Raw genomic sequence first — 26,123 nt, 5'->3', positions numbered from 1 at the left:
CTTAATAAATGGAGGTGAGGTACTGGGTTTCCATCAATTGAAAATCTGCTCCTCTACATAAGTTGAGTTTTCTCCTTTTTTCCCTTTTCCATGGGCCGTGCATTGCTGGGGCTGGCTCAGCCATGTGCTGATCTCCTCCTCCTCTTCTGTTAACAACCACATCACTGATGAAAGTCTACAGACTCTGGAGATGGTGCTGTAGGTATCAGTGACATTTCACTAGAGATGACATTGCTGAAAAGTCAATTGATTTAACGATTTTGTTACAAGGGTGGCACTGCCTCCACTTCCCCAGGATGAGACTGCATAACTCTCAAAGTGTGTGTGAAGCCAGTCAATAACCTAAAAATACCGGGAGTTCAGGAATGACAGGAAGCCACAGCAATGGGAGAACAAGCTGGGGGTACACTGCAGGGTTATTATTTCAGCAGGATTGACGTCTGGGGTTCAAGAGAGAGCGAGGGGCACAGTGGATGCCCCCACTGTGAGACGTGGTAGACCTCTCTGGAAAAGCATCTCAGCTCACACAAGTGGAGGAGGTGTAAAGCTACATGCTCATTAAATGTAAAACCGCTGAGTATCCTAGAAACAGGTGGTACATCTGCAGAAGGTGGGGAGCTCTTAAGGCCACTTCAGCTCTGCGTGTCTCGCCTCTGCTGCCCACGTGTACCCCCAGGGCAGTGGCAGGGCCAGCACTGATTTACTGCTCACCTTCTCTCACTTCTCAAAGACAGGGGAAAATGACCTCCTCCCTGCAGTGGACGTTCAGACACTGCTACTGCAGCTGAGGAGACAGCGACCACCCCAAGGTGCCTTTTGGGGGCGTTCACAGCCTGGGGGGCTGGCACAGGCTGCTCTGGCCCCATGCCCTGCGCTGCAGTGTCCAGCAGCACGGTGCTGCTGTTTGGGCTGGTCTGAATGGTGCCACATCTGCAGGGACCGTGCCGGGCTGCAGCCTCCCCGTGCTCCTGTGGGACAGCAGCTGCACGGGTGACAGAGCGGGTGTGGAAGCCCAGTGCCCTGCTTTGTGGGCAGAAGAAAGGCAGTGGTTGCATCCACCAAGGGGTGGATGCACTAAGAGGGGGCTACCAGGAAGTCTGAGGGGAGAGACCTGGACCCAGCCAGCTAAAACCTCACTCAGCGGTAAGGAAATGGCAGGCTGGGCTGAGCACCGCTGTCAGCTGCAACCCCGTGGTGCACAACTGGCCACCGCATTTTCCGGATGTTGACAGCTGGGGAGCATCTAAATGGCAATGCAGGCAAAGGCAGCTTTGAAAAATACTGCTTAAGGGAAAGAGCAATATTGAGACCTATGTTCTCAATGACAAAACCAATAAATTTTAAAGTGTTGCTATAAACCCTGGTCCTCTGTTCCTCCCCAAACAGATCAGATGGAGCAAGGAGATTGATCAGGCACTTGATGGCTGCAAACCACATTGAGTTACAAGGGCAAAAACGCTCCATGAGAGAAACTCTGCAACACCAGATGACTCTGGCTGTTGATTTGAAAAGAAAAAATGTAATCAGGGGTGAATCATTTGTCCTCCCTGGATCACAAAGCCAAGAAACACTTCAAAATCCCTGGGTGGAAGACAAAGCCCAGCATGAGCGTGTTGCAGCCCTGTGACCTGGTTTTATCCAGGCCAGTGGAGATTATCAGGATTTCGTCACTAGCCTCTTTGGTTACTGGCAGAGGAGGCAAAAACCCATAATCGGTCAAAATGTGACTTGGAGCTGACGTAACAGGGAAACTGGGTCTCCACAGTGCAGACGTCTGAGAATCCAGTGAATTGGGTCTGCTGTCATCAGTGACCTAGGAAGAGCTGTTTGGCCTTCTGGCTTGGCAGGTTTAGAGAGGAAATTTGTGGGTTTTAAGGTCCTTCTACTCACAGAACGCTCCTCTGCTGAAAGCATCGTGACACCTCTTGGTTTAGGCTTCAATGACATTTTTTGGTTTGACTTTTCATGCTAACAGAAGGGGAAAATGGGCTCTTGTTCCTCCAGAAGGAGATGGCAGTGTATTTTTAAAAACAAATTACATATGAGGGCTAATTAACTTGGCATTTACCGCTTAGCATTCTCCTAGATAAATTTTCTCCAAAGGAAACCACATTTTGTTGCAAGCAAGCTTCTGTATTCTGTCTCTTTCCTCCTGCTGCTTCATATGCTGTGATATTAAGGTCATGAGCCATCTTCCAGAGTCCTGTTCAGTGCCTTCGAATTAAGTAATGAATAAAGTAAAGATCCCAGGTATAGGTTAGCGGTGAGGGCTGAGACATATCTCAGTGGGGCTCCTTATGGTCCTGGTCAATGTTTTAACAGCTAGGAAGAGCCTACTGGGACAGGTTCCTAGAGGAGCTTTCAACCAAGCAATGATTTAACCAGCGGAGACGCTGTTGTTTCTGCTCATTGTAGCGAGACGCTGGGAAAAGGTCATAATAATGAGTGGAAGGAGACTATGTAGGTGAGGAATTTACCTCCTCCTCCAACAGTAAGGCTTTGCTAAATAATTTGCTCTCTGAGCATGCTGTGGTTACGGTTAACAGGCTGGGAGGATGGACAGTCTGGATGTGTGGGTATGATGGGGCAGGCAAGAAACTCTTGCCCTTGCTGCCACAGGCCCCCCAGGTCCCTGTCAGGGTGTGCAGGACACCTGTCCCACCACGGGAGCTCCAAAATCCTGTTTCCTCGTGCTGTGCATATGGCTCAGGGTTACGTAGCAAAACAGGGCTGCGCTTGCTCCACTCACCAGGGAAACACAGCCTAAGAGAAAGTCTAAGCTTGTTTTGACAAGGAATAGTGACTTTATGTTGACATTATTTAGGTGTTATTTAATGCTCAGCAAAGTCCTCCCTGTCTTGCCAACATAATTTTCTACCCCAGGGAGCATTCCCTGCCCTCAGGACAGCATCCGACTGTGCTACTGAGAATTCATGAATTATCTAAGTAGTTACCATAAAAGAGGGGGGTTCATCTGAACCCATACAGAGAGCAACCAAGCAGAGTGGCAGCTGAAAAAAACCTGCTCAGAGAAAGCACTAATGTAATGAATCACCACAGTCTGTATGAAGGGGGAGTTAATAGGAAGCTCTCATTCAAAAATTGCATTAGAAGATGTTGATGGCAATGAGCCCACATCAGTTTCTCTCCCCACACTTCCGCTCTCCGCCATCCCAAATTGAGTTAAGGTGATCCAGATGTGCCTTTTATTGCTTTAGGAAAAAATATGGCTTCTGTTTTCCTGAGAGTCACATGTAACTAATGCAACATACGCCCAGCACAGCAAAGGTAAAGCCCCATCCTCAGTGGTGTGACCTGCCACAGTGGCAGTAGGTTCAGTGGGGCTTTCCCCAGGGCTCAGCTTTGGGGGAGAAAGTCTCAGGAGCCTGCTTGAGAGGATGAAGTGATGAAAAGCATCACCATGACAGCGGTTTGTGGAAGGGCTGCAGGTCTGCATGACTAACTGCGTATGTGCAAACCTAAAGCTTGAAATTCTTTCACTCTTTCCGATTTTTCTTTTCTTCATTTTTAAGCCTAAATCGACACATCTTTATCTAACAAGATCAGTTATTTATTTTTCCCACTATTCTCACAATACCAAACTATAAACATAAGTGGTGGTGGTGGATAAGTAAAGGAAGGAACACAAAAGACACATACACAAAACCCAAACAAAACATTTAGTTGTTGTAAAGCTCCAAGGCTCTAATCCTTGCTCCAGTATATTAAGTGTGCTACAAACAGAGCACACTTGGTGTTCAGCTTTTGAGGCTGTTGAGTTAAAATGAGGGCAACTTGGCTAGTAAAGAAGACAGACCAGAGGGCAAAAGGAAAGACATGACAAGGTTTTAGCAGAAACAACTGTGAGCAAAAATGATCTGTAAGAGGCTGGTGTTAATAATCAACCCTCCCTCTTCTCTTACCCTGCCTGCCAGAAAGCCCATCACAGTTGCCTTTAGGTAGGTGCAGAGGAAGCCTCCTGGGGAGCACTGCTCAGGGCAGACTACCTCCAGGTAAACCTCATTCTACAGGAAGAAAAGCAAGGCTATGCATTTAGAAGAATCACCTGTATGTATTTATTGACCTCCCCAGCGAGCATGGCTGCTCAGCACCACTAAACCACAGGCTGTCTCAAACTCCCTTTGAAAAAAGCCAGCCCACTCTGTTTGAGAAAGGGTCCAAATTTGGGTATTTTTCTTGATGCAGCAAAATTCCTTTCTGCCCTTGAGCTGAGAGAAGCGGGTGCTCTTGTCAGGCAAAGGACAACCAGAAGCGCATCTCAGAAGCACATGATGTACTGTGCTCTCTGGAGTCTGCTAATGACGTTTGATTAATTTTCATTATCACTGTGAGCAATCTTTGGGCTCCCTCTGCATCTGTCTTATTTAGAGTTGCCTTTTCTTTCTTAGTTAAATGGCAACTTCTACAGACAGTGATCTAATTGTTCCTCAGCACCTGCTTGAAGCTGTCAAAGTTACAGATGGACATTGTGTAATTTGCAGTAGACATGATTTGGTCTTTAAGGCTCAGACCAAATAAAATGCAATAGCAGATTAGCCAGTAATCGAATGAAGTAGGAGGTAGTGTGCAGGCTCATGCTGAGCCTGGACAACACAATAATGGAGCAAATCAAAATATGCATGTTGTGGTCAGCACACGGCAGGACGAACAGCCTTTCAGCAGGTACCCTGAGCTAACAGCATGCAAATCACTCTCTGTCTACCATGGCAATGAGCTTTTGGCAGTGGATTTTATATTGAGTCTTTGCAATGCTATAAAAAGCAGAGGTAGCAGCCCAGGGTGCATTATGTGCTGTCACCTGTGGGCCTGTCAGCACCATCCAACGCATCGTAAGGAGTACCTTGTACTGAGCCATGTGACGGGTGAACACAGCTCCGGAATTGGGGTCATGCAAGTCTTTCGAGTGACGCAGAGGGATGTGCGAGGCCAGGGACGCTCAGGGATCGCAGTCAGAGGAAGGGTGCATTGGGTCTGGCTCAGAGGCAGCCGTGATGGCCTCTTACAGGCACTTGCTGCTCCAGGACACCTCAGACAAAAACCAGGACACCCATCCTTGGTAAGACCATGGGGGTGCCAAGACAGAGCACGTGCTGATCCCCGGGTTTCTTCACATTCTGGAAAGTGTATAACTTTGTTAGCATTCAGCTGCAAGATCCTCTTGGCTGGGCTTGGAAAAGCCCTTATGTGGGCTACAGCCCTTCGGTGGGTCTGTGCGAGGATCCCAGCCCTTTCTTTGTTATCAAACTTAATTCTGATTCCCTCCTATCTGGATGATAACATGCACTCATTGAGACAAATACTGAGCAACTGGGGTGATAACAGAGTCACAAACTGAGCCATTAGTCTACATATAAAAAGCAAAACTATCTTGGGCTCTGTACTGGAAAAAATGTTTTAAATGTTATTTTAAAATATTATTTAAAATATTTTTAGCTTACCAAAAAGAAAAGATCCTCCAGCTCACTACAGCACTGCACTGGACTGGGAGGCAGGAAAGCTTAGTTCACTTTCCTCTGCTGCCCCAAGGCTTCAATGCCCTGAACTCATCTTTATGCTCCACATTGCTCATCTAGACAGCCAGAGGTATCAAGTCCAAAGACTTCTGTCTGGAGAGCTGCTGGCTTGACTGATCCGTATTCGGCCCTCATGAAGGCCTCACTCTCAGGGTACTCCCCAGCTTTTGAAGGACAGGCAGGGTGAGACTCACCTCCAATGAAAGCAGATTTTCCTCTCTCCAATAATTAGTCTGAGCAACTACTTGTGTTCTATTGCATGAAATCAGGAGTTACTTGAAGTGCCATTATATTTTAATTCACGTCAGTGTACATGGAGAATCAGGCACACTGTACCCAGCAGCAATGAAAAAAAAATATAGTCCCTGGAGCATAACCAAAAGTCATTCCTGATTACATTACCACGCAGCCATGCACAGTGTAAAATGGAAAACTCAGCCACCCTCCCAGCATTTGGGCAGTGGAGAGCTTAATACTCTGTGCTCTGACAATCAAAACATTGCTATTTCAAATAGATATTATTTTCCTTGTAAACCATGTTTTGTTAATTGAAGGAAGAGGTGTTGTCTGGGGCTGAAAGTCGCAGCCTGGGCATGGCTGTGGGATGCGATGAGGCAGCCAGGGCAGCTCGCAGGGAGCTGCTTTGCAGGGTGTTGTCATGGGAACAGAGCAAGTAGGGCAGCTGCTGTCTTCTGCACAAACTCTGGCAAAGCGGTGGGTATAAAATCAATGGTGTTCAGCAGCACTAGGAGAGCCAGTGATTAGGTTGTGTCTAGTAGAGATTTAATCTGAATGAAATGCAAAAGCCAGAACATCCCTTTGTGTGGAAGTGGTGTCACTCCTTGCAATCTGAATGGAACAAGACTTCACGCCAACCGAGTGGGCATCTCGGCACAGACGTGAGAGGGAAAGGACTGGGGGAACCACAATTTCTTCTAGGAACACTCCAAAATAAGGTCATGTTAGAAAGCAGTTACTGACGGCCTTGTTTACTTACATGGCTTCACTTGATTTTCACTGCTTGTGTACATTTTAACAGCATATGAGTCAGGCATCCACGGTGATTAATGGCTAAAGACAAAGGGTTGAGCCTGGTGTGTACATCACCACAGTGTACAAGCTAAGAATACAAAATGCTGCCATAGTGTCAATATTTGTGGTCATCTGAAGTATCCGACTTCCTTTACATAGTGCTGGTTTTGAATGCAACGTACCTCCTCTGTGCAGGTCTACGTATCTGGAATTACTAGAATTTTCGTTATGTTTATAAGAAATACCTTGTGTGATATTGTGGTTGATAGGTATAAGCAATGGTTAAGAATGGTTTCTTGTATAAAGAAGAAAATGGAGATTCCTGCTCTTGCAGTTATAAGCGATGATGTATCTAAAAAAAAGAAAAAAGAATATTGTTAATATTACAACGCAGAGACCAGTGAAAGTAGAAACAAATGCAATAGATAAGCCAAGATCTAAGAATGGTTAAAAACACTAACTAAAAAAAGGTTAAAAAAGCAAAACTCAATTCATTACCTCCAAGCTTTCATTTTATCTTGCCCAGGTCTGCTGACAAAGTAAAGAGCTCCTAATTAAAGCAGGCATCTGCAGTATAACCATGTTGCTGCCACTGACCCAGGCCAGCATGATGCTGAGCATATGCTCCTCATTTCCTATTGACACCAAAGTGTGAATGAGGGGCCCTCACCCATCCAGGGCTTGTCTGATGTGTGCTTTGGAAAAGCGACCAAAATAGCAGGCAAGGGAAGAAGACAGAGCCAACACATGGAGGGGTTCCCAGTTTATGTATTGAGGTTATTGATTAAAGTCCCTCTGCTTAGCAACAAGTTTGAGAAAAGTAATGATAAACTTTACCACAAAAAGGCCCATAGTTGTATCGTAATCACAGTCTTGCCTTGCCTTTAATGCATCTCTCACTGGCTCTAGTGTTTCCATGGAGGTTGCAGCAAAGATCAGAATGAAATGGCTGGCACTGGGTAGTGCATGTTCTGGATTCATAGCGACTTTCCCTTTAGTGCTGACCTCTTTGAACACAAAACAGGGAGCACAGATTTATAAGAGAAATCCCAGTGGACTACGCTGTATGGTGAAGAAACTGTGGGTCCTTTTTGGACATAGCTAACTCCATGCAAACGTGCCTCTGGCAAAAGCTCTCCTTTGGAGAAGGAGAGGGAGTTCAAGACAAAGCACATGGAGCAGCACCGACCTTGTCTCTCCCAAGGGTAATGCACGCAGCGTGCCCGAGGTCCTGCTGGGTCAGGCCCAGCAGAGGCTGTTAATAAATTTTGGATTAAATAAACAAATGCAGAAGCTGTTCTTCATGCTGCAAGGGATGAAGTCAGAGTTGTGGACTTAAAGATCACAGCTAACCAGCTGAAGCTCCCTTCTCATCTACAAGCTGCTACTCCTGGTATTTGCAGCATGTCTCCTTTGCTGAAGGAAGGGACATGCACCAGGAATTGCATTGATAAGAGCATGACATATGTCACTAATTGAGTCCATATGCAGAACACGGAATGCTCCCCACACGTGCGATATGAGGAGTCAGCCACCACTAGCAAAATGCTCACGTGTTTGAGTACTGACTGACCTTGCATTAACAGAGATGGACCTTGAACTCTTACAGCCCGCAGAAAAGAGTGGATTCACTGAGACAGAAAGATAAAATAGATGCAGAGCTCTTTCAGCACTTCTCTCCATTTGCCTCATATCATAAATATCAATACAAATATAGAAATATAGAGGTAAACAGTTTGTCCAGCTTGTCCTTTCCATATGCATATATTTCTGTTGTGAAAGGCTTTACGTAACTTCTAACAGCAGATTGCAAAATAATGCCCCAGTTACAGAAGGAAGCCACCAGCCATTACATTGCACTAATGTAATGTAATGGGTCTCTGAGATGACCTATATTTGGAAAGCTTGCTTTTATTGTAAACCTTGAACGCCATCCACCCACCGGCATTGATTCCTCTTTGTATTCTCCAGCAGCCAAAGACCACAAGGCCAGAATACCAGCTAGACCTGAACACAGCCACTAAGGTTTTTGGCCCAAAATGGAAACACATGAGACAAAATTGCGCTGTTTATTTTAAGGGATACAGCACCAGGGACAGAACATATTCAAAAGGATTCTGATGACCGAAAGGTGAATTTTTCATTAGCCTAGAGCAATTGACATTGTAATTAATTGCTTCCCACACTTCTTTGCTAAGTAAAGGCTGCTGTAATAACAAGTGCTGCCATCATTTTAATTTTTTAACTGAACACAGGGAAGAAACAAAAGACAATCTGTATTTACTTTGTTTTTCTTTTTGTGCAAATGTCACATTGCTTTCATGTTGGCAATGACTGCAGAAGTGCTGATTCAATTACTTATTTACATAATCCCTTCAGATTTTTCTTTTATATCATTGTTGATAATGAAAAATTTTTTTCAGCTGAAAAAAGGAAGGGAAGCAGGCAAGTTCTGAATCTGAATAGGCTGAATTGACATAAAAAGATGGTAATTTGCATTAGTAAGAAATAATCATAATGCATATGATTAAAATTATGGTAAATACTGTCTACTCTACCTGCCCCGAGGAACATCCACCCTGTGACAGTGAACGCCTGTTCAGCTGCAGAATGTGAAGCCACCCTACACAAATTGTTTGACACAGCACAGCAGAGTCCAATATTATTACAGCTTAGTGTATAAAGTTATTTTACAGTGAAAAGATTTTAAAACACTCTTATTCGCACATGAATCATTGCAGCACAGTAAGGAGGAGCAGAGACATAGCTTAGTGCACTGTTGGCTACAGGGATGATGCGACTCTGGGAAGGCCCCTGCAATGGGAAAGCAGCAGCCTGCTCTGCACATACAGAACCCGGAGGCATAAAGCTCTGCATTAGCTATTTTTATAAGATGAGCGAGCAGAAAAGAGACACCCCTGGAGTGGCTCCATAGGGATGCACTGCCTGTGCTGCGTCCTTCATTGCACAGTCTTGCCTTTTGTTCCGAAAAGCCCTGCTCAGACTGCCCCAAAGCCTAGAGTGATCTGCTGCAGCCCATGGCTCCCCCACTCTGTGGCTGAGGTGGACCAGGACTTCAGCCTCCCCAGAGCCCCAGAAGCATCTGAATGACCAAAGAGGCTGCCAGCAGCTCTCGGGGGCACATGTGTGATTGTTGACGATGGAGACAAACATGACGGCAGCTACAAAGCTGTGAAAAGCTCACTTGTAATTCAATGCACTGCACTGACAGCAAAGCACAAGGTTTAGCTTAGAGAGGCCAGCACATATGGCAACTCTCAAAACAAATCTTGTTATTAAAGCATGTTCTATGTTATTTTAAAAAAAAGCAAATTAGATGTGAGCACTCAGCTCAATTAACTTGTAGAGAGCTGGTCTGGTAAGGACTGAGCTGGCAGCACAGGGAGCAGCGCATGTGCCACTTAAGTTCAGACTCACAGATAAACCTTTGAGAGCAGCGCATGTGCCACTTAAGTTCAGACTCACAGATAAACCTTTGAGAGCTCTCTTGGAGAGGAAAACCTTCTCCATCCCTTCTGCAAGATTAGATACTAAAAGAGCAGTTACACTCAGGGCAATAATTTAAGAATATTTTTTCCTAAAATCACCTTTTCTTTAAATTTTTTATATTTTTTTTAACTGTAGTTTAACATTATTGCTTTTGATACTGCTGTGCTGACAAATAAATTTTTTAAAAGCCTGAAAAAATCTAAATGTTAAGATAAAAACTTCTGCTACTTTTTTTCTTAATAATTCATCCAGCTTACTAAATCACTACTTACTGTTTTATAGGGGAAGAATGGACTCATCTTCCAGGAGGAGTAATCTTTACCTCCTGTAGCACCAAGAGCCTGTGGCTCACAAGTTCTTGTTTCTTTGTTTTGGTGTCCCTGGGTGGGAGTAAGCTCCAAGACCAGGCTTGAAGGTCCTAAAGGCTGTCCCAGCCATCTAACAAAAAAGTGCATTTATTACCTGTGTATGAGAACTCTCTGAGTGTGTTAGAAAATTTGTCTCTCAGACTACGTATTAGAAATTTTTTCCTACAGTAAGCTGTGATGATCTGAAACTGTGCATTATTTACTTCGGCTCAAAACTTGATCTGCGTTTTTCTAGAAATTCAGCATGTTTTTCAACTTAGCAGTCAATTCGTCCATTGCAGACCATGAGCGTGGGTGGTGAGGAAGACACTGAGCCACCTTCATGCTTCAAAACATTTTCATTGCAGATACAGTCATTAAACAGACAAATTGTTTGGCTACGGCTGAAACCTGATGTATGCTCATTATACTCTGCTGGCAATTCTCCCTGAATTTTAAATAAAGGCTTTTTGTGTTTCCATAGTAACTCAAGCTCCTTTATCGAGATGCCTGATACGCTGTTAGTGTTACACAACTCACTGTATTAAAATGAAGTGTAACAGCACAATTGAAAAGTAAACTATATCTAAAGGATTATTTTAGTTCCTGTGAAATTATGACCACTTACTGGAGGCTGGGCAAGGAGAGAATAAACCGAGCAGCTTTTGACAATGTCCAGTGTTTCTACTTAGCAGTTTTGGATTAAAAGTGGATATAAGAAAGACACCAGGTATAAAAAGTAGGAGATGGAATAAATGGGCTGAGTCATGCAGCCTGCTGTTACTCTGTGAAGCGTGTCAGAGAAGCTAAAATAAGCCAAAGCGTTTTCCCTGGTGCGGCTGGAGCATTCGCTGGACATTGCACCCGTGCCAGAGACAGGCTGGGTCCAGCCCCAGCAGCACCAACTGGGTCTGGGGGTTCCTGCCCAAGCAGGGAAAACTCTGAAACCATTCGGTCTGCCCAGTCTGAAGGGACTGCGGCTGGAAATGCTGCTGCTCATCAGCACTGGTTGTCCTCTGGAAGAAGGTGAACACAGCTCTTGGATGGAAATAATTCACCACCATGCTACAAATAGGGAACATTGATTAATTTAGTCATGTTTTCTCAAGAAATATGTCTGTACATCTTATCGCTCTCTAGAACTACCTGAAAGGAGTTTGTAGCATGGAAGGTGTTGGTCTCTTCTCCCAAGTAACAAGCAACAGGACAAGAGGAAATTGCCTCAAGTTGTGCCAGGGGAGGTTTAGATTGGATATTAGGAAAAATTTCTTCACAGAAAGGGTTGTGAGGCATTGGAACAGGCTGCCCAGGGAAGTGGTGCAGTCACCATCCCTGGAGCTGTTTGAAAGACATGTAATTGAGGTTCTTAGGAATGTGGTTTAGCAACAGTGTGGGGTTAACAGTCGGACTCGATGATCTTGAGGGTCTTTTCCAACCAAAATGATTCTATGATACTATATATATAAAAAAATGCACCTTATTCTCTGTTTAAGACGCCAGAAGACTTGCTTCATTTTTTTAAATGATCTTAAAGGTCTTTTCCAGTTAAAATGATTCTATAGTATTCTATTCTAATGTGTCTGTAAAATGTATCAAAATGTATATAAATTGCCCTTGTATGCTCAGGTATGGAAAAGCTGGAGTACTGGCCACCCGAACGCCCCATTTACAGCGCCACTAATTATCAGGGCTCTGCATGGGAATATAGCGGAAGAATGGCGAGGAGGCTAGTTAAATGTAAATACGCTCAGGTGACTTGCAGGGCTGAACTGACCAGCGCCTGCGTCCCCGCTGCTGTCACCTCTGCCTGGGAGCTTAGGTGCGACTTCGGAGATGCCCCAGCAGAGAGACAGCTACAATAAAACTTGCTCTTTGCAATGCATTCGTGGCCTCTGGCTCTTCTTGCGACGTGCCTGTGCTTGTGCACACAGGCTCCCCCGCTGTCTGCCGTACGTTCCCGGTATGTCACTGAGGGGACCAGCCCGGCGGGGATGACACCAGGGAAGGAGCCGCTGGAGCTGTGAGGACCGGCGGGTAACGGCCACACCGCGCCCGTTGGGCGCTCGCACCCTCGGGACCCCGCACCGCGGCTGCTCGGCCGAGATGCCGGCGCTTCCCTCCCGCCCCGGGGACGCGGGTCCCGCCTGGGGCGGCCGGCGTCACCCCGGAACCATCCGGCGGCGCCGTGGCTCCCGACGGAGCCGTCATGGCGGCGGACGCGGGCTCACGTGAGGCGGCGGGAGGCGGGCACTGGCGGCGCGGCGGCGGTAGGCGGTGGGGCGGACATGGCGGCCCGGTGCGGGGCCTGGGCGCGTCTCTGCCCGCTGCTGGCGCTGGCTGCTCTGGCGGGGCTGGGCGCTGCGGCCAAGGTGAGCGGGGCGGAGGGAACGGATCGCGGTGGTGCCTCCCGCCTCTCTTCCCGGTTCCGGGGCCCTTCGGTTTAGGCGGCGGCCGGAGCCGGTGGGTTCGGCGGGGCTCTGTCCGCGGGACCTGCCCGGCTCTTCTCCCGGGGCCTGCGCTGGCCCTTCCCCGGGCACTCGGCTGTCGGCGCTTCCCAGGTAGTTTTTGAGACTGTCACCTCAGTGTCTCTGTGACTCACGGAGCACCTGGTGTCTCTGCTGTTTTCAGAGTGCCCGCACCTCGGATTTTTCACCTTTTTAATGATAATCAGCTATTCGACTTTTCTTCGGTGAGCCCAGAAGTGACTCGGTATATAATGCAGTCGAGGTTTTCCAGCTGACCTACGCCTATTTTGTGTTATTGTAACCTGATTGTTCAGTATAGGTGTTGTTTACCAATAGCTCTTAAGACATTCCTTTCTAATGCAGTTAGAAATTGCCGTGAACATCTGATAAGCCAAGTTTATCCACTGTCTTGTTTTATTTGGTCAAATAAATTTTTCTGATTTGTGTTTGAAAATGCTTTTGTCTATAACCCCTTGCAGACCATCTCTAGGCTCTCCATGGGGTTTTTGTTCCTGTGCTGTTGGGAAAAGAAGAAATTATCCTATTTAAATATACACAACGTGGTCGTTCTTTTTTTTTCCCTGAAATTCTGCAGTTCCCAGTAGTGATCTGTTAACTTATGATGCAACTTCTTTCTTAATGTCCAAAACAGGCAGTTAATTTTCCTTACTGCTTTCTGCAGTGCCTCTTGTTGCTTGTGCAAATTTTAATTTGTTTCTCTAAAACTTGCTTTTACAAGTCTCTATCATTTTTCACATTTGCTTTACCTTCATTTGGAATTGCAGTTTTGTACTTTTTTTCTCTCTGCTGCACAATATCCTGCTGCCTTTTAAGAGGAGAGCACCATAGGTTGTACTAGTCCCCTTACTAGTTTTCCTTATAGAGCTGTTTCTGCTGTGGTCAGGGAGGACAGAATTACCCACAGAGAGTTCTTTGCCAGCTTCCCTTTGGGGTTGATATTCTTTCATTAGTTTTAAGCTCATTGCTATGTCTGTGTTATACAGCTGCCCTCATGAATTGAATAGTTGAATATACCAGCGTCAGTAACTTCTGAATGTGTGTTATTTCTTAAAGAGTGAGCTTAAACTCTCAGTTTTTCTTGTGAAGAACGTGTTTGCTATCTAAAATAATAGTGTTACTTGACAAATTGTTCTGCTTGCGTAGTAATTTTGAGGACTTGCTTGTAAACTTGAAGGAAATCCTGAGTAACACTATTCAAAGATACTTGAAAGTAGTTTGTGTTAAACATTTCATGTATTACATAAAGCGTGCTTTCTGTATCTGGCTATGGTTACTGATGATAATTTGTTGTTTGCTTTACAGAATTCTGAGGATGTCCGATGTAAATGCATCTGTCCTCCTTACAAAGACCATTTGGGCCACATTTACAACAAAAATATTTCACAGAAAGACTGGTGAGTGTGTGTGGCATCAAGAACAGTAATGAGTTTTACTAGTTAAGAACTTGTTCCATAGTGTTTCTATGTGAGTCTGCTATAGTGCTGTCAGGAGAAATTACATCTCTTGCATAACTTACTGGAACTTTTATTTTAAAAGTACTTCAGAATTCAGCTCTAGCAAGCAATAAGGCTTGAAATCCAATATTTTTTTCCCCTGTTTTTGGTTTGCTTGCTTTCATGTTTGTTTATTTATTTAGACTTGGAAGTAGTAGAAGGGAAGGGGATGTTGTAATTTGAATTCAAATGTGATTTGAAATGGCATAAAGGCAAGGGAGCACAGCCATGGAACTAGGACTTGGGAGTGTTGTCTCCTCTTTCTCTACTCTTGGAACCCATCCTATCAATTAGAGACTTTTGTTTCTGGAGATTTCTATTCCTCAGAGTTGCAGCCAGAGAGTGCAGTTATATGAGATGGCCTCATATGTAACACCAGATTTTCTCCAATGGAGAGAAGCCTTGTTTCTCTGTGCCTCGGCAATGTGCTCTAATATATTATTTAGACCAGCTATTGCATTTGTCGGGCTCCTCTCCAAGCTGAGGGCTCATGTGAATGGCCAGGGATGAGGGTTTGGGGAAGAAAAGGAGATGACAGTGATTTGTTATATTGGGATAGCTACCTTGTGTAATTTCACTTTGAGTGTTATTGTCTATGTGAATCATACAAGTAAAACACGGTGTTTTAGAGTTGTGTTGATGTTGTAAGTGCTTTGGGATTCTTGGATCAACTTATAAAAACATACTTCTTATGTATTGACTCTTCTTCAGTTACAGAAAAAAATTATAAAAGACTTTTCAGTCTGACAAGTAGCAGCAGGTTGCCATCTTGATTATGAAAATTTTGTGATCCTGAATAGGTCCACCACAGTAATTACAGGAATGAAATTAGTGATACAGCTACCTGTAGAGTTGTACCCTGACTTATTAAAGTACTTATAAGAGAATTGTGAGAAACAACACTGTAAACTTCAGTTTAAACTAATGAACATAAAATGTACTGTCCAATCGAATTTTTGTTCTACATGATTAACTTAACAGTCCTGCTATGACAAATTAAGTGCCAGTGATGAAACATACTGGGAGAATTCCAGCTGCAGCAAGTATTTCAGAGTAGCAGTGTTACTGGTTTTATTGTTCATTACCGCTAATCGCAAATGAATATGGATTTTTTCAGTGGGTATTGCTTACTTTGTGCCTTGCTAGCAGAAAGCACCCTGTTTTCCTTTAAATAAATATTGGTACTTGTTGAAGGAGAAATGAACTTTGAAGGCCTGACTAATTTTATGGCTACAGATACTGATGCACATAGAATCTCAAAAAATCTGTTTTTCTATCTTAAATCTCATTTTGTTGAGATAATTTCTTAAGTAACCATCTGGGAATGTTTTATGGCTTTGATGTGTTTGAGATGTCTTCCTGCCACCTCTGAAAGGCTTCACTGCCAGTTCACGCGCAATATATTAAACAAATTTAGTGCTGTAGTTTGGCATCTGCATCAGCGCAAGTGACTTGTTATTGAATAAAACAGAGTGATGTATACCATCCTTTAGGTATTTAGGTCAGTCACTTGTGTGACAAGAGCCAGATCAATTTTTAGTGTCTTTATGAATTATGTACAGTATAATGACCACTTACTGCTGGCTTGTCCAGACATAAAATGAAAATTTAATTTTTAATGTTGAACCAGTAATGTGCGTCATGATGCTCTTATTTAGGTGTTTCAGTTCTTTGACTTGGAGTAGTCTATTTTCCCAGCTTCAGACTGGCAAGTGGCACATGAGGTGAACATCAGGATGTCTTGGGGTGCACCAAGCACAGCACTGCCCCCCGGGCAAGGGAGGTGATTGTCCTGTTCTACTCTGCACTGGTGCGGCCTCACCTGGAGCACTGTGTGCAGTTCTGGGCGCCACCGGATAAAAGGATATAAAGCTACTGGAGAGTGTCCAGAAGAGGGCCATGAAGTTGGCGAGGAGTTTGGAAGGGAAGCTGTGTGAGGAGCAGCTAAAATCACTGGGTTTATTCAGCCTGGAGAAGAGGAGGCTGAGGGGAGACCTCATTGCGGCTACAGCTTCCTCACAAGGGGAGGACGAGGGGTAGGCGCTGATCTCTTCTCTCTGGCAACCAATGACGGAACCCGAGGGAATGGCAGGAAGATGTGCCAGGGGAGGTTTAGGTTGGACATTAGGAAAAGGTTCTTCATCCAGAGGGTGCTGGAGCACTGGAACAGGCTCCCCGGGGAGGTGTCACAGCCCCAAGCCTGACATTGTTCAAGAAGAGACTGGACAATGCCCTCAGACACATGGTGTGAACTGTGGGGTTGTCATGTGCAGGGACAGGAATTGGACTTGAGGATCCTTGTGGGTCCCTTCTAACTTGGGACATTCTATGATTCTGTGAAACTAACACAAGTGTTCACCCTTCTAGGCTTGGACTAGAAACTATTGAAGGCAATCCCGGCCTGATGAACAGCGCGCTAGGCAGGTGTAGTGGTGCCGAAGCACCTGCAGGGTTAAATAACCCACTTGGAAAGTGTTGGTGTTTGTATTTCGTGCTTAGAAAGTATTGGTGTTTCATGTGCAGAGGCTGCCTGCAGTGGCAGTCGTGGAGGTGCAGGGAGAGAAGGAGGAAGGAAGGACAGCCTGTCTGCAGGTTGAATGAACTGGAAATCTGTGCAGAAGCTGCCCTTCTGCCCAGCCTGGCTTCCCATGGGAGGGCTGCTGCCTTGGTGCCTCTACTGTGGGTGCAAGGGAGAAGGTGCTGGTATAGAGGCAGTTGGGTGTGAATATAGTTTAAAAAAGAACCAGCCTTTTCTACATTTTACTCTAAAATTGCTGTGGAATTGCAGTCCAAGGAAATACATAATCAAAATTCTAAGGTTCTGATAGATTTTACACTTCATAGCAACTTGAAATACTGAACTGGACAAAGAAAAAGTTGGTATTAATATTTTATATATTCACAGTAACAGACTTACTACTGTACTTAAACTACATACTTGTGCAGCATATTGATGTAAGCTTTCAATCACATGAACAGAAATTGCACAGATGATAACTTGCATGTATTTTTGATTTTGTCACTTGAATGCTGCACTCCCCCACAGAGGAGAATGTAATTCTACTTTCATATAAATAGGAAAAATAAGCCTTCCACTCCCCTCCAGAGGATGTGACTTGACACTCGGTTTTAGTTATGAAGAAGGAACACAAACAAAACCAGAAGAGATGAGTTAGTGTCTGGCCAATTGTTTGCAGCATTGTAATCTGTCCCAGCAGAGTGGTGAATCCTGTGCTGCTGCTGTCACATCAGGTGTTTATTTATTTAGTTTATTTAGTTACTTCTGGCTGTACTAACATTGAAATAACCAGGATAAATGTGAAACATCATTTTTGTTCCATCGATGCTTTGCAGAGACCCTTGTATGTGAACTCTGAAAAACCAACCGGAGTCAATAAAAAGACCAAAATTACAGAATGTATTGGTGGAAGCGGATGTCTCATGGCAGCTGGATTTTAGTGCTGTGGCATACAGTGCCCATGAGATTGTCAGCCATGCTTTTTGGCATGGGACTTGACTTACCTTTTGTAATCTTAAGTCAAATTATGCTTTCACATCTGGGTCCGGTACTGAAAGCTGAATGCTATTTATTCACTATTTTGTTGCTTAGAGAAACAACCCATCTGAGTATTTTTTTTCCCCCCCCTTTTTTTTTTCTTTAATGCCTGTAACTTGTGATGGCAAGAAAAAAGAACTTCTGTTCTTAAACACCAAAGAGAGGTTAATCTTCCTTCAGATGGTGGAAGGGTAGAATAAGGCTCTTTTGAACATGGTTAAGAAAGAAGTGTGTAGCTGGAACTTACTTTGATCTATGATGTCAGTGTCAAATGATGTATTTGTGCTCAGATTCAGGTCCTTGGACTTGATTTTTTTAACAGCTTTAATACTTTCTCTGAAAAATGAAAACATTATATTGAGTTAGAAAGCTCTTAAAACTTGTTTAGCAGCTTGCCAATAGCTGAATTTATTGTTTAAGTAAAATAATTGTGGAGTAGTGATTTATTTATTTTGATCTTGGATACCTATAATTTAGAACAGCTGAACTTACACACAGGTGACTTCTCAGCTCCTGCAGCTGGGGTCTGCCTGTGTAGTGGAACAAAACCAGCTCAAAACTGACCGAGCAGTTTCTGTTTTCCTTCAGTGATTGTCTTCATGTGGTAGAGCCTATGCCTGTCCCTGGACCTGATGTAGAAGCTTACTGTTTACGTTGTGAATGCAAATATGAAGAGAGAAGCTCTGTCACAATTAAGGTAAACAATGTCATTCTGTTGGCATATGTTAAATGCTTCAACTCATTAATCAGTGTGTTTTGTCTTTTAGAGAAATATTCATTTTAAAGGGAAGGATTTTCTAAAGCAGCCTAATATTTAACTTTTTTTGTGGTAGCTGCTCAGAATTTCTCTTGAGTAGTAACAATAGCATTGAGCTATAGCTGAAGGAGTAGGCTTGAGATCCTTTATTGAAGATCTCCACTTTTGAGATAAAGCTTTACATCTTAGTGATATTCCGAGTGTTTTAGGGCATTTTGTCAAGCTTTGGACTTTGTTTTCATTATTATTTTACAGGGCCACTCATTATTCATCTGTCTTGCTTTTTATGTTGACAAGTTAAAAAGAGCAAAATCATATATGTTTGTTCTAACAGGTAATTTCTTTATTCTTCACATTCTTATCCTTTTGGAGCCATTGAGCCCTAGGCTGGGGTGAATAGATTGTACAGTGCATCTTCTTTCATTTCCTACAGTTTCCTTTCTTTTTTTTTTTTTTGTCTTTTAGAAGTTTGGTATTTCTTTTTGCCTTCCCATTTTTCTTAGTGGCTGTTTGAATGCAGGTCTATTCTAGAGAATGGAGACCATGCAGGAACCCCCAAATTTTTCACTGCAGTTTAACAGCCAAACTGAACAGTTGTCTTGATTGAAGTGAGATTTATATCACCAGGTTGTTTTAAGAGTGTTAGCATAAGGTTTTTAGCAAGACTTCACTAAGATAAACTGTTTCAAGCTAACAGCTGTCTGCCCAAAACCCTTTTAATACCATGTTGTAGTTCAGGGGTTTTTCTCTGTTCGTAGGTTTTAAGTCATCTGGTGACCTTACCAAAGATTGACAGGCTCATCATAGGCTTTGCATGTACTGTTCTTTTGGTCCTTGCTGCCCGCTGAGAGATTGTGGGGCAATGTCACAATTCTGGCATAAACTTTGTTTGCGTTGTGTAGGTTACAATCATCATATACCTGTCTATTTTGGGCCTGCTTCTTCTGTACATGGTATACCTTACACTGGCAGAACCCATACTGAAGAGACGTCTCTTTGGACATTCACAGCTCATACAAAGCGATGAAGATATTGGGGTGAGTTCACCATAGTGTTTGTGTACTTCCGTTAACGTAAAGATTGGGATGGTTAGCTGTTAAATAACTCTTCGGGATGAGCAGTGTTTTTGCCAGGCAGTGTAAATGCTTTTCCTGAAGGGAGATAAAGAAAGCTGCAAGATGACTTCTGTGAAGCCACTCTCCCATTTTTTCCCTGGGTTAGAAAGCAGTAAGATAAGGACTACTTCAGTTATCCCAGCTCTAGGCACAGATTATTTTCTTGGAGAAGGAACAGAGTAGGAATGGAGGTAAGCATATACAGGAGGTACAACTTCTTAAGTGTTGATCCGTCTTGCTACTGATCACATTTACACAGGTTGCTCGCTGCTTGTATTTCTGTAAGAAGAAAAAGGGGTTGCATCTTCTGTTGTTTCTGTTTGAATTTATTGGTGCTAAAAATTAAAAAAAAAAATTATTTTGTTGAAGTAAAACGGTGATTGATGCTGAAATAGTTTCTTAGTATTACAGCTAGGAACCAGAATGGATAGTATATTCCAACAGATCAGAACAGCCTTTTTTGGGGAAGGAGAGGGGAGTAGTCCATCAGTGACTTGACTTCCTGTAATTACTGGCCTTCCCAATCTCCAGCACAGTGTTTTTGACTTCTGATAAATAAGGAACAAGATAGTCTTCAGTGTCATTACAGGAAGGGAATGTAACACCTTACGAAACCTTGCACTAGCAGGAGTGAGTCACTTTAGTACCTGGTCAGTGTGGATAAGGAATTCTGGTCGGTGGGAGCAGGTCATCTGTGTGTTGAAGGGGGGCTTAGAATAGCATAAAGATATGGACCACGACTCTGCATTTGATAAATCTGCGTGCATGTGAACCTGATGAATCTGCATGCCTGGGAGAAATATCGCCATAATGAGAGGAAAGCTTTCTAAAGTGGCAGCTGGATTGGCGGTAAAATGTCAGCGATGAACCACACAAACTGAGAAAAGAATTCTTGAGTCTCGGCATCAGCGTAGTTTCTCTATTGAGCCGCCAAGCAGGATTGCTTTTACTGATGAAGTATACTTCAGGTGTGGCATAACTTCAGAAAGAACTTCTGAAACCAAACCTAGAGTGTGCAACGGGAAGATTGCCGTGTGTTTAACCGAAGCCTTTCAGCAGACATGAGTGCTTTATTGCTGCTGGAGTAAATGGGACCTAGTCAAAAAAATGTACAATATTAGTGTCTTAAAATAGAATAATTAAGAATGTTTTAATCATGCCTTCCAGTAAATAGGAAGTTAATAGTAGAAGATAAATAAATTTCTTCTTGGCGAAAGAAAATTATGATGGCAACGCTTTTAAAAATATTTAAAAGCCCTGTAGTTCTGACAGCCTGTCGCTTCAGTGGTTTCACAGATCTGAAGGTTTTGAACCCAGTAAATGCTCATAACTCTGTTGTGCTCAGTATCTGTGAATTTTAGTGTGAGTTGCACTCAGCTTTTCCAGGTTGTTTTTGGCATGGCAGCTGTCATTGCTATTAAACTGAGGAAAAGCGTATTCTTTAATTCTACTGTTTTCTCAACAGTGGCCACATCAGCTATCCTGACTTAAAAAAGTGTTTCTGTTCTGTGGGGGGAGAATATTAAGTATTCAAAATCAAGCATTTTCCTGGATAAGAGTTCTTATCAGCTGTGCCGTCTTTATTTACCTGAACCTCACAGCAAAACTGCATTAATGTTGCCCAAGTTTGGGCTACCATTGTCTGGAATGAAGGTTCTTCAGACAGAGGTATATGATTGCTTTTGTGTCCCACTGTTTCTGCACTTCCTTGTGTATTACATGGAAGCACATTCCAAATTATTTTGTATTGAAATCTTAATATTTTCCCAGTCACTTATTGGGAGGGTTTTTTGGAAAGGAGGGATTTGAATGCATTCTTACAGCAAATCGGTCAGATCCCTACCTGAAATAAATGAATGTGTGCTGTATGCGATTCCTCAGGCAACTTAATTTTATTTTATACCTTAGGTAAATTATAGTAATACTTCAAAATCTGTGTTAAAATATTCTGACTGTAAGCAGAAGTTAAGTAAGTCCCGTGGCAGAGCTCAGGTTAACTGCCGAATGAATTTCCTTGAACTCTGGATCCACCTTAATGCATTTCATGTTTTGCTGTAACTGTTACTATGACTCTTAGGTGTGCTTGTGGAGTCGCTAGCGCTTAAACCTATGGTAGTGCTTGGAACAAAAAGCACTCAGGTCCTTGTGTAGTTCATGCTGCTTCTTTCCTATTTATCCTACTGTGACAGTGAACATGAAATAATTTAAGGTCCCTCATGGCTTATCCCCATCCTTGCCTTCCCTCTTGCAAATTCTTGAGGTATTGATCCTTGTCACACTTGGGAAATACCACATGTACTTTATTGCAGAATTTCAAGCCAGTGTGTTTATTCTTTCTCGTTGCCCATTGGTGGCGGTGACAACTGATGAATGTAAGCCACTTCATGGGCCTCTTTCCTCTTAAATTCTTTCCTCCCCCCCTTGCTTATGTAGAAATTGAAGTTAGCTAGCCTTTGGGCTGAGATTGTTGTTTATCAGGAAAGCCAGTGCCATCTAGCATGTCCCGCGCTCTCCCTTGCACCCTCTGTTCTGTGGTAGAAATGTGTTGCTATTGTGATTTTTGTTTCCCTGCAAATGAAGTGGTTTGTCACCTGTTAAATTCCCATTCTAGATATATCCAGCTGCATAGTTTTTTATGGTGGGATCATAGCTCTTTGGGTCAGGGATTGTCTATTGTTCTCAGTGAGTGTATTTCTTAGCTCAGTGAGTCTCGTGTGGCTGTGGGACTTGTAGGCATCACTTCAATAGGTATCACTGATAATAATTTCTGTGCTATGAAGAATTATGATTGAGCTACTCTACACAGTCATGTTACAAAATAAAATATCCATTAATGTCAATGCCTTCAACAGTGTTCTGGGGAAAAAAATTAGGGAGTATGAAGTGTAGACACTTTGTACATTTAATATAGGATATAATTATGTTAGCTTTCATTATGCATTGTATATGTGATGCTTTTTGAAACAGCTTTAGCAACATGGCTTTGTCCAAACCAGTTTGATAGCCAAATAAGAAGTTCAGTTCCAGCTTTTACTGTTTTTAACTTGGTTCTGTTTACTAGAAGAAAAGAAAGCTTTGCAGGTACTGTCAGAAAATAGAGTAAATATTAAACAAGCACTGGGTTGTTGTTGAGCGCTGTCACTTAAACAGCTGTATTGACACTATACTTTTAGAGAGCTCAGTACAATAGGTTTAGTTTGGTAAACATCAGAGTGTGTTGGTTTTATATAGAGGCTGTGTGTGAACATCCTGAACTGCCTGATGGTAAATGGCTTTGAGCTGGCAGATAACTGACTCTTGAATTCAGTTTTGAAGTGAAGTGCGTTCATGACAATAACAGGAGCCTGCCAGCGCCTGGGTCTGTTCCAGGCTTCTGTCCCACCAGCTGCTGATGGATGCAAGACTGCGCGGCTGGTCTGGCAGCTCCCCATGAGATCTCTGGGCAGCAGGAAATTGTTTGACAGTGTGATAAAGTTTGGACTATTTGGGAAACCTGTGGAAGTTACCTTGAATGAGAAATCAAAGTACAGTTCTAAATACTTAAAAAGCTTGCTTGGTCATTATTACTAACCAGCTTGTTGAAACAACTTGTTTACCTTAAAAACAAAACCCCATCTTTTGGAATGTAACAACAAAAATTGTTGAGATCTGTTGACTGATTTTTGCCATTCCAGGATCACCAGCCTTTTGCAAATGCTCATGATGTGCTGGCTCGTTCTCGGAGCCGCGCCAACGTACTGAACAAAGTGGAGTACGCCCAGCAGCGTTGGAAGTTACAGGTCCAAGAGCAACGCAAGTCTGTCTTTGACCGTCACGTTGTGCTGAGTTAATTGTGTCTCAGCAAAACAACTCCAGGGAAGTGAAGTGGACTAATTGAAAGAGCTGACTTAGGTCTTCCTGATCCTGCCAATTCAGAAGGGTTTTCTTAAATGGTTCATTATTCATTTACAAAAAAAAAGTAAAGTATTTGAACTTTGAAGGAATGTACTGGAACAGAAGCAATTTAAAAAACTTAGTTAACCAAAAGCTTAAATCTTTACATTTTCAAGTGGCTTTTGCTAATAAAACTGAAAAGAGAACAAACCCAAAGGTATCTTGGGTTGCCACTGTGGTACCTTATTTACATTTGCAACTTTATGGTGGTTTTTAACTATATATTTTTCTCTAGTATTTATGTGGTTAAAAAGTACCTGGGAACACAGTAATTACTTGCAACTCACTAATCACTTTATGTAAACACCTTTTGTAAATATATTTGGATTTTCTTCTAACTGATGCTAGGTACTGGAAATCTAAATCTTACAGTGTAGTTTTCTTACTGGAGAATGAAATCCTTATTGCCTGTATTCATCATTTGGTTTCTTGCACTCGTACTTTCAAGATGCTTGTATGTCAAGTGATGTTTTCAGATTTAAGGCAAAACTTAAATGGACAGTGACTCTTTGAGCTCATACTTGAAGTACTGTGGCGTAGATAAACACAAGTGCAGTGCATATCAAGACAGTGTTGGAATTTTGTTCTATTTTGCTCTAATAGCTTAATATATTGTATGTGAATATCTCTTTAAACAAATCTTCACCCTCTCTTTCCATGGGTAAAGTCTCAGGATTTAGTGTATGATGAAATATTTATTATAAAAATCTTTCTGCAGTTGTCAGGATTGATGGTGTAAGGCACATACTGTATCTAGCACCTGTCATCTTGGGAGTTAGGTGTATTTTTTTTATCTGTGATTCTGTACTCATCTCTTTTAAGAGGTCTGCAGTTGCTAGATGACTAACTTTCATATATCCCCTTTCAAATGTAACAGTTAAGGATAAAACTGCTTTTTGAAAAACAGATGTGCATTATTTGTATGTCATTTTTCTCCCTCATCACGCTGCATGCAAACTCCGTCTATAAAAGCACTTCTCTGAAAATGCTTCAGGGTAGAAACATGCAGTTGTTTAGTGCCTAGATAAAAGAAAGGCTCACCAAATTGCTAATTGCAAAAAGTGTTTAATCCCTGCCTCAAATTTAGCTATGCTGATGTTGTTACTTTATTGTCCTATACAGTTTTCTGTTCCAGTGTGGAAGGAAATGCTAGATGGGACAGTACTGTGTGTTGCTGGGGGGGCAGAGAAGCATGGGAAATAAACCGTACCTATACACATAGCTCTGCCACATCACAAACATAGTCATCCCATAACATTTGCACATGACTACAGCTCTTTCGCAGACACAGTTTTTCTAAGGACTGACAAGCTCTGAGTTAATGTGGAGGGAATTATAATTGATGGCTAATTGGTGGAAGCACAGGATTCTTCCTTTAAAATAAAAAAAGGCGACACAAGGTCCGTTGACAGGACAAAGAAATCTAGATTTGGGTTCGGTTGGGTGTTCAACGTCCTACCCTGGTGAGTCAATAACCAGTTACGACTCTGATGTTCCTAGGGTCCCCTAAACAAAAATAATGTGACTTGCTTGTTGCAGGCATGCCTGTCTACCAGTTTCAGTAGATGTTCCACCTCCTGGCTGCCTTTCTGATGAGGTCTGATCTGACGTGGGTGGGAGGATGCAGAATGTGGCATTGTTGTGGCCCCACACCAGGGCAGCAGAAGCAGGATGGTTTCTCTGATGGCTGACAGTCCCAAGATGACAAGACGGGGGACTGTGTTGCTCTTTTGGTAGCAGTTCAATCATTTTTAATCTTACAGTGTCTTCTGAAAGCTTTAAGCTGAACTGGTTTGGTTTTGGATTTTTTGTGTGGTTTTACTTCGATTGATAGAAGGGCCAAAGAGTGAGATAGTCTAGGGTGTCAAGGTAATCCTGTAAAATGTAGGGGTTTTGAAGCTAGATGTCATATTTCCTTGCATGTGTACAATCAGACAGCTATATACTGATATACGAAACATCTATATACCTATATATATTTGATTATACACACTGATTGCTCTATACCATGTTTCTAAGTTCAAGCAAAACTTTAAAACGTTTGTCTTGCTACTGATTGCTCGCTGTTTTCAAATTTTGTTTTGTCTACCCCTACCAGTACTTTCTTAGAGACCTTCTATATGGTGTTTTATTTCTTAGCACTAAGGGAATTTCCCAAAATTATAGGTATAATGAAGATTGAATATGAGGGTATTAAGCTAACTAATGTGTACCCTTACCTCTAATCTGGAGACAAATGCATCAGAAATTCCTTCTAAATAAATGCTGATTTTCTGTGTTTAAAATGGAAGCTATGAAAACTAGTTTGCTTATGCCTTGATGGTAAATGTTTAACTAAATTCTAGCTGATTGTTTATATT

At 42.8% G+C, this 26,123-nt stretch overlaps 1 protein-coding gene across 1 annotated transcript; it reads left to right on the top strand.

The window, feature by feature from the left end:
* The first annotated feature begins 12,634 nt into the window (after positions 1-12,634).
* On the top strand, positions 12,635-24,669 carry TMEM9B (TMEM9 domain family member B). Its single transcript, XM_065065311.1, has 5 exons — positions 12,635-12,792; positions 14,212-14,303; positions 18,547-18,655; positions 19,618-19,752; positions 23,505-24,669. Exons 1-5 carry the CDS (start codon positions 12,709-12,711, stop codon positions 23,658-23,660), a joined length of 576 nt encoding a protein of 191 aa, XP_064921383.1. The 5' UTR covers positions 12,635-12,708; the 3' UTR covers positions 23,661-24,669.
* Positions 24,670-26,123: the final 1,454 nt, after the last annotated feature.

This window comes from Columba livia, chromosome 5 (assembly GCF_036013475.1).
Source record: "Columba livia isolate bColLiv1 breed racing homer chromosome 5, bColLiv1.pat.W.v2, whole genome shotgun sequence".
NCBI lineage: Eukaryota > Metazoa > Chordata > Aves > Columbiformes > Columbidae > Columba > Columba livia.
Note: the sequence above shows the minus strand (reverse complement) of the source record. Positions and strands in the feature narration are given on the sequence as shown.

Bases quoted from the DNA above. Each gene is read 5' to 3' on its own strand.
- TMEM9B (XM_065065311.1), top strand. From the start codon at position 12,709: ATGGCGGCCCGGTGCGGGGCCTGGGCGCGTCTCTGCCCGCTGCTGGCG. The intron at 18,656-19,617 runs GTAAACAATGTC...TGCGTTGTGTAG, and splicing joins GAAGCTCTGTCACAATTAAG to GTTACAATCATCATATACCT. The intron at 19,753-23,504 runs GTGAGTTCACCA...TTGCCATTCCAG, and splicing joins AAAGCGATGAAGATATTGGG to GATCACCAGCCTTTTGCAAA.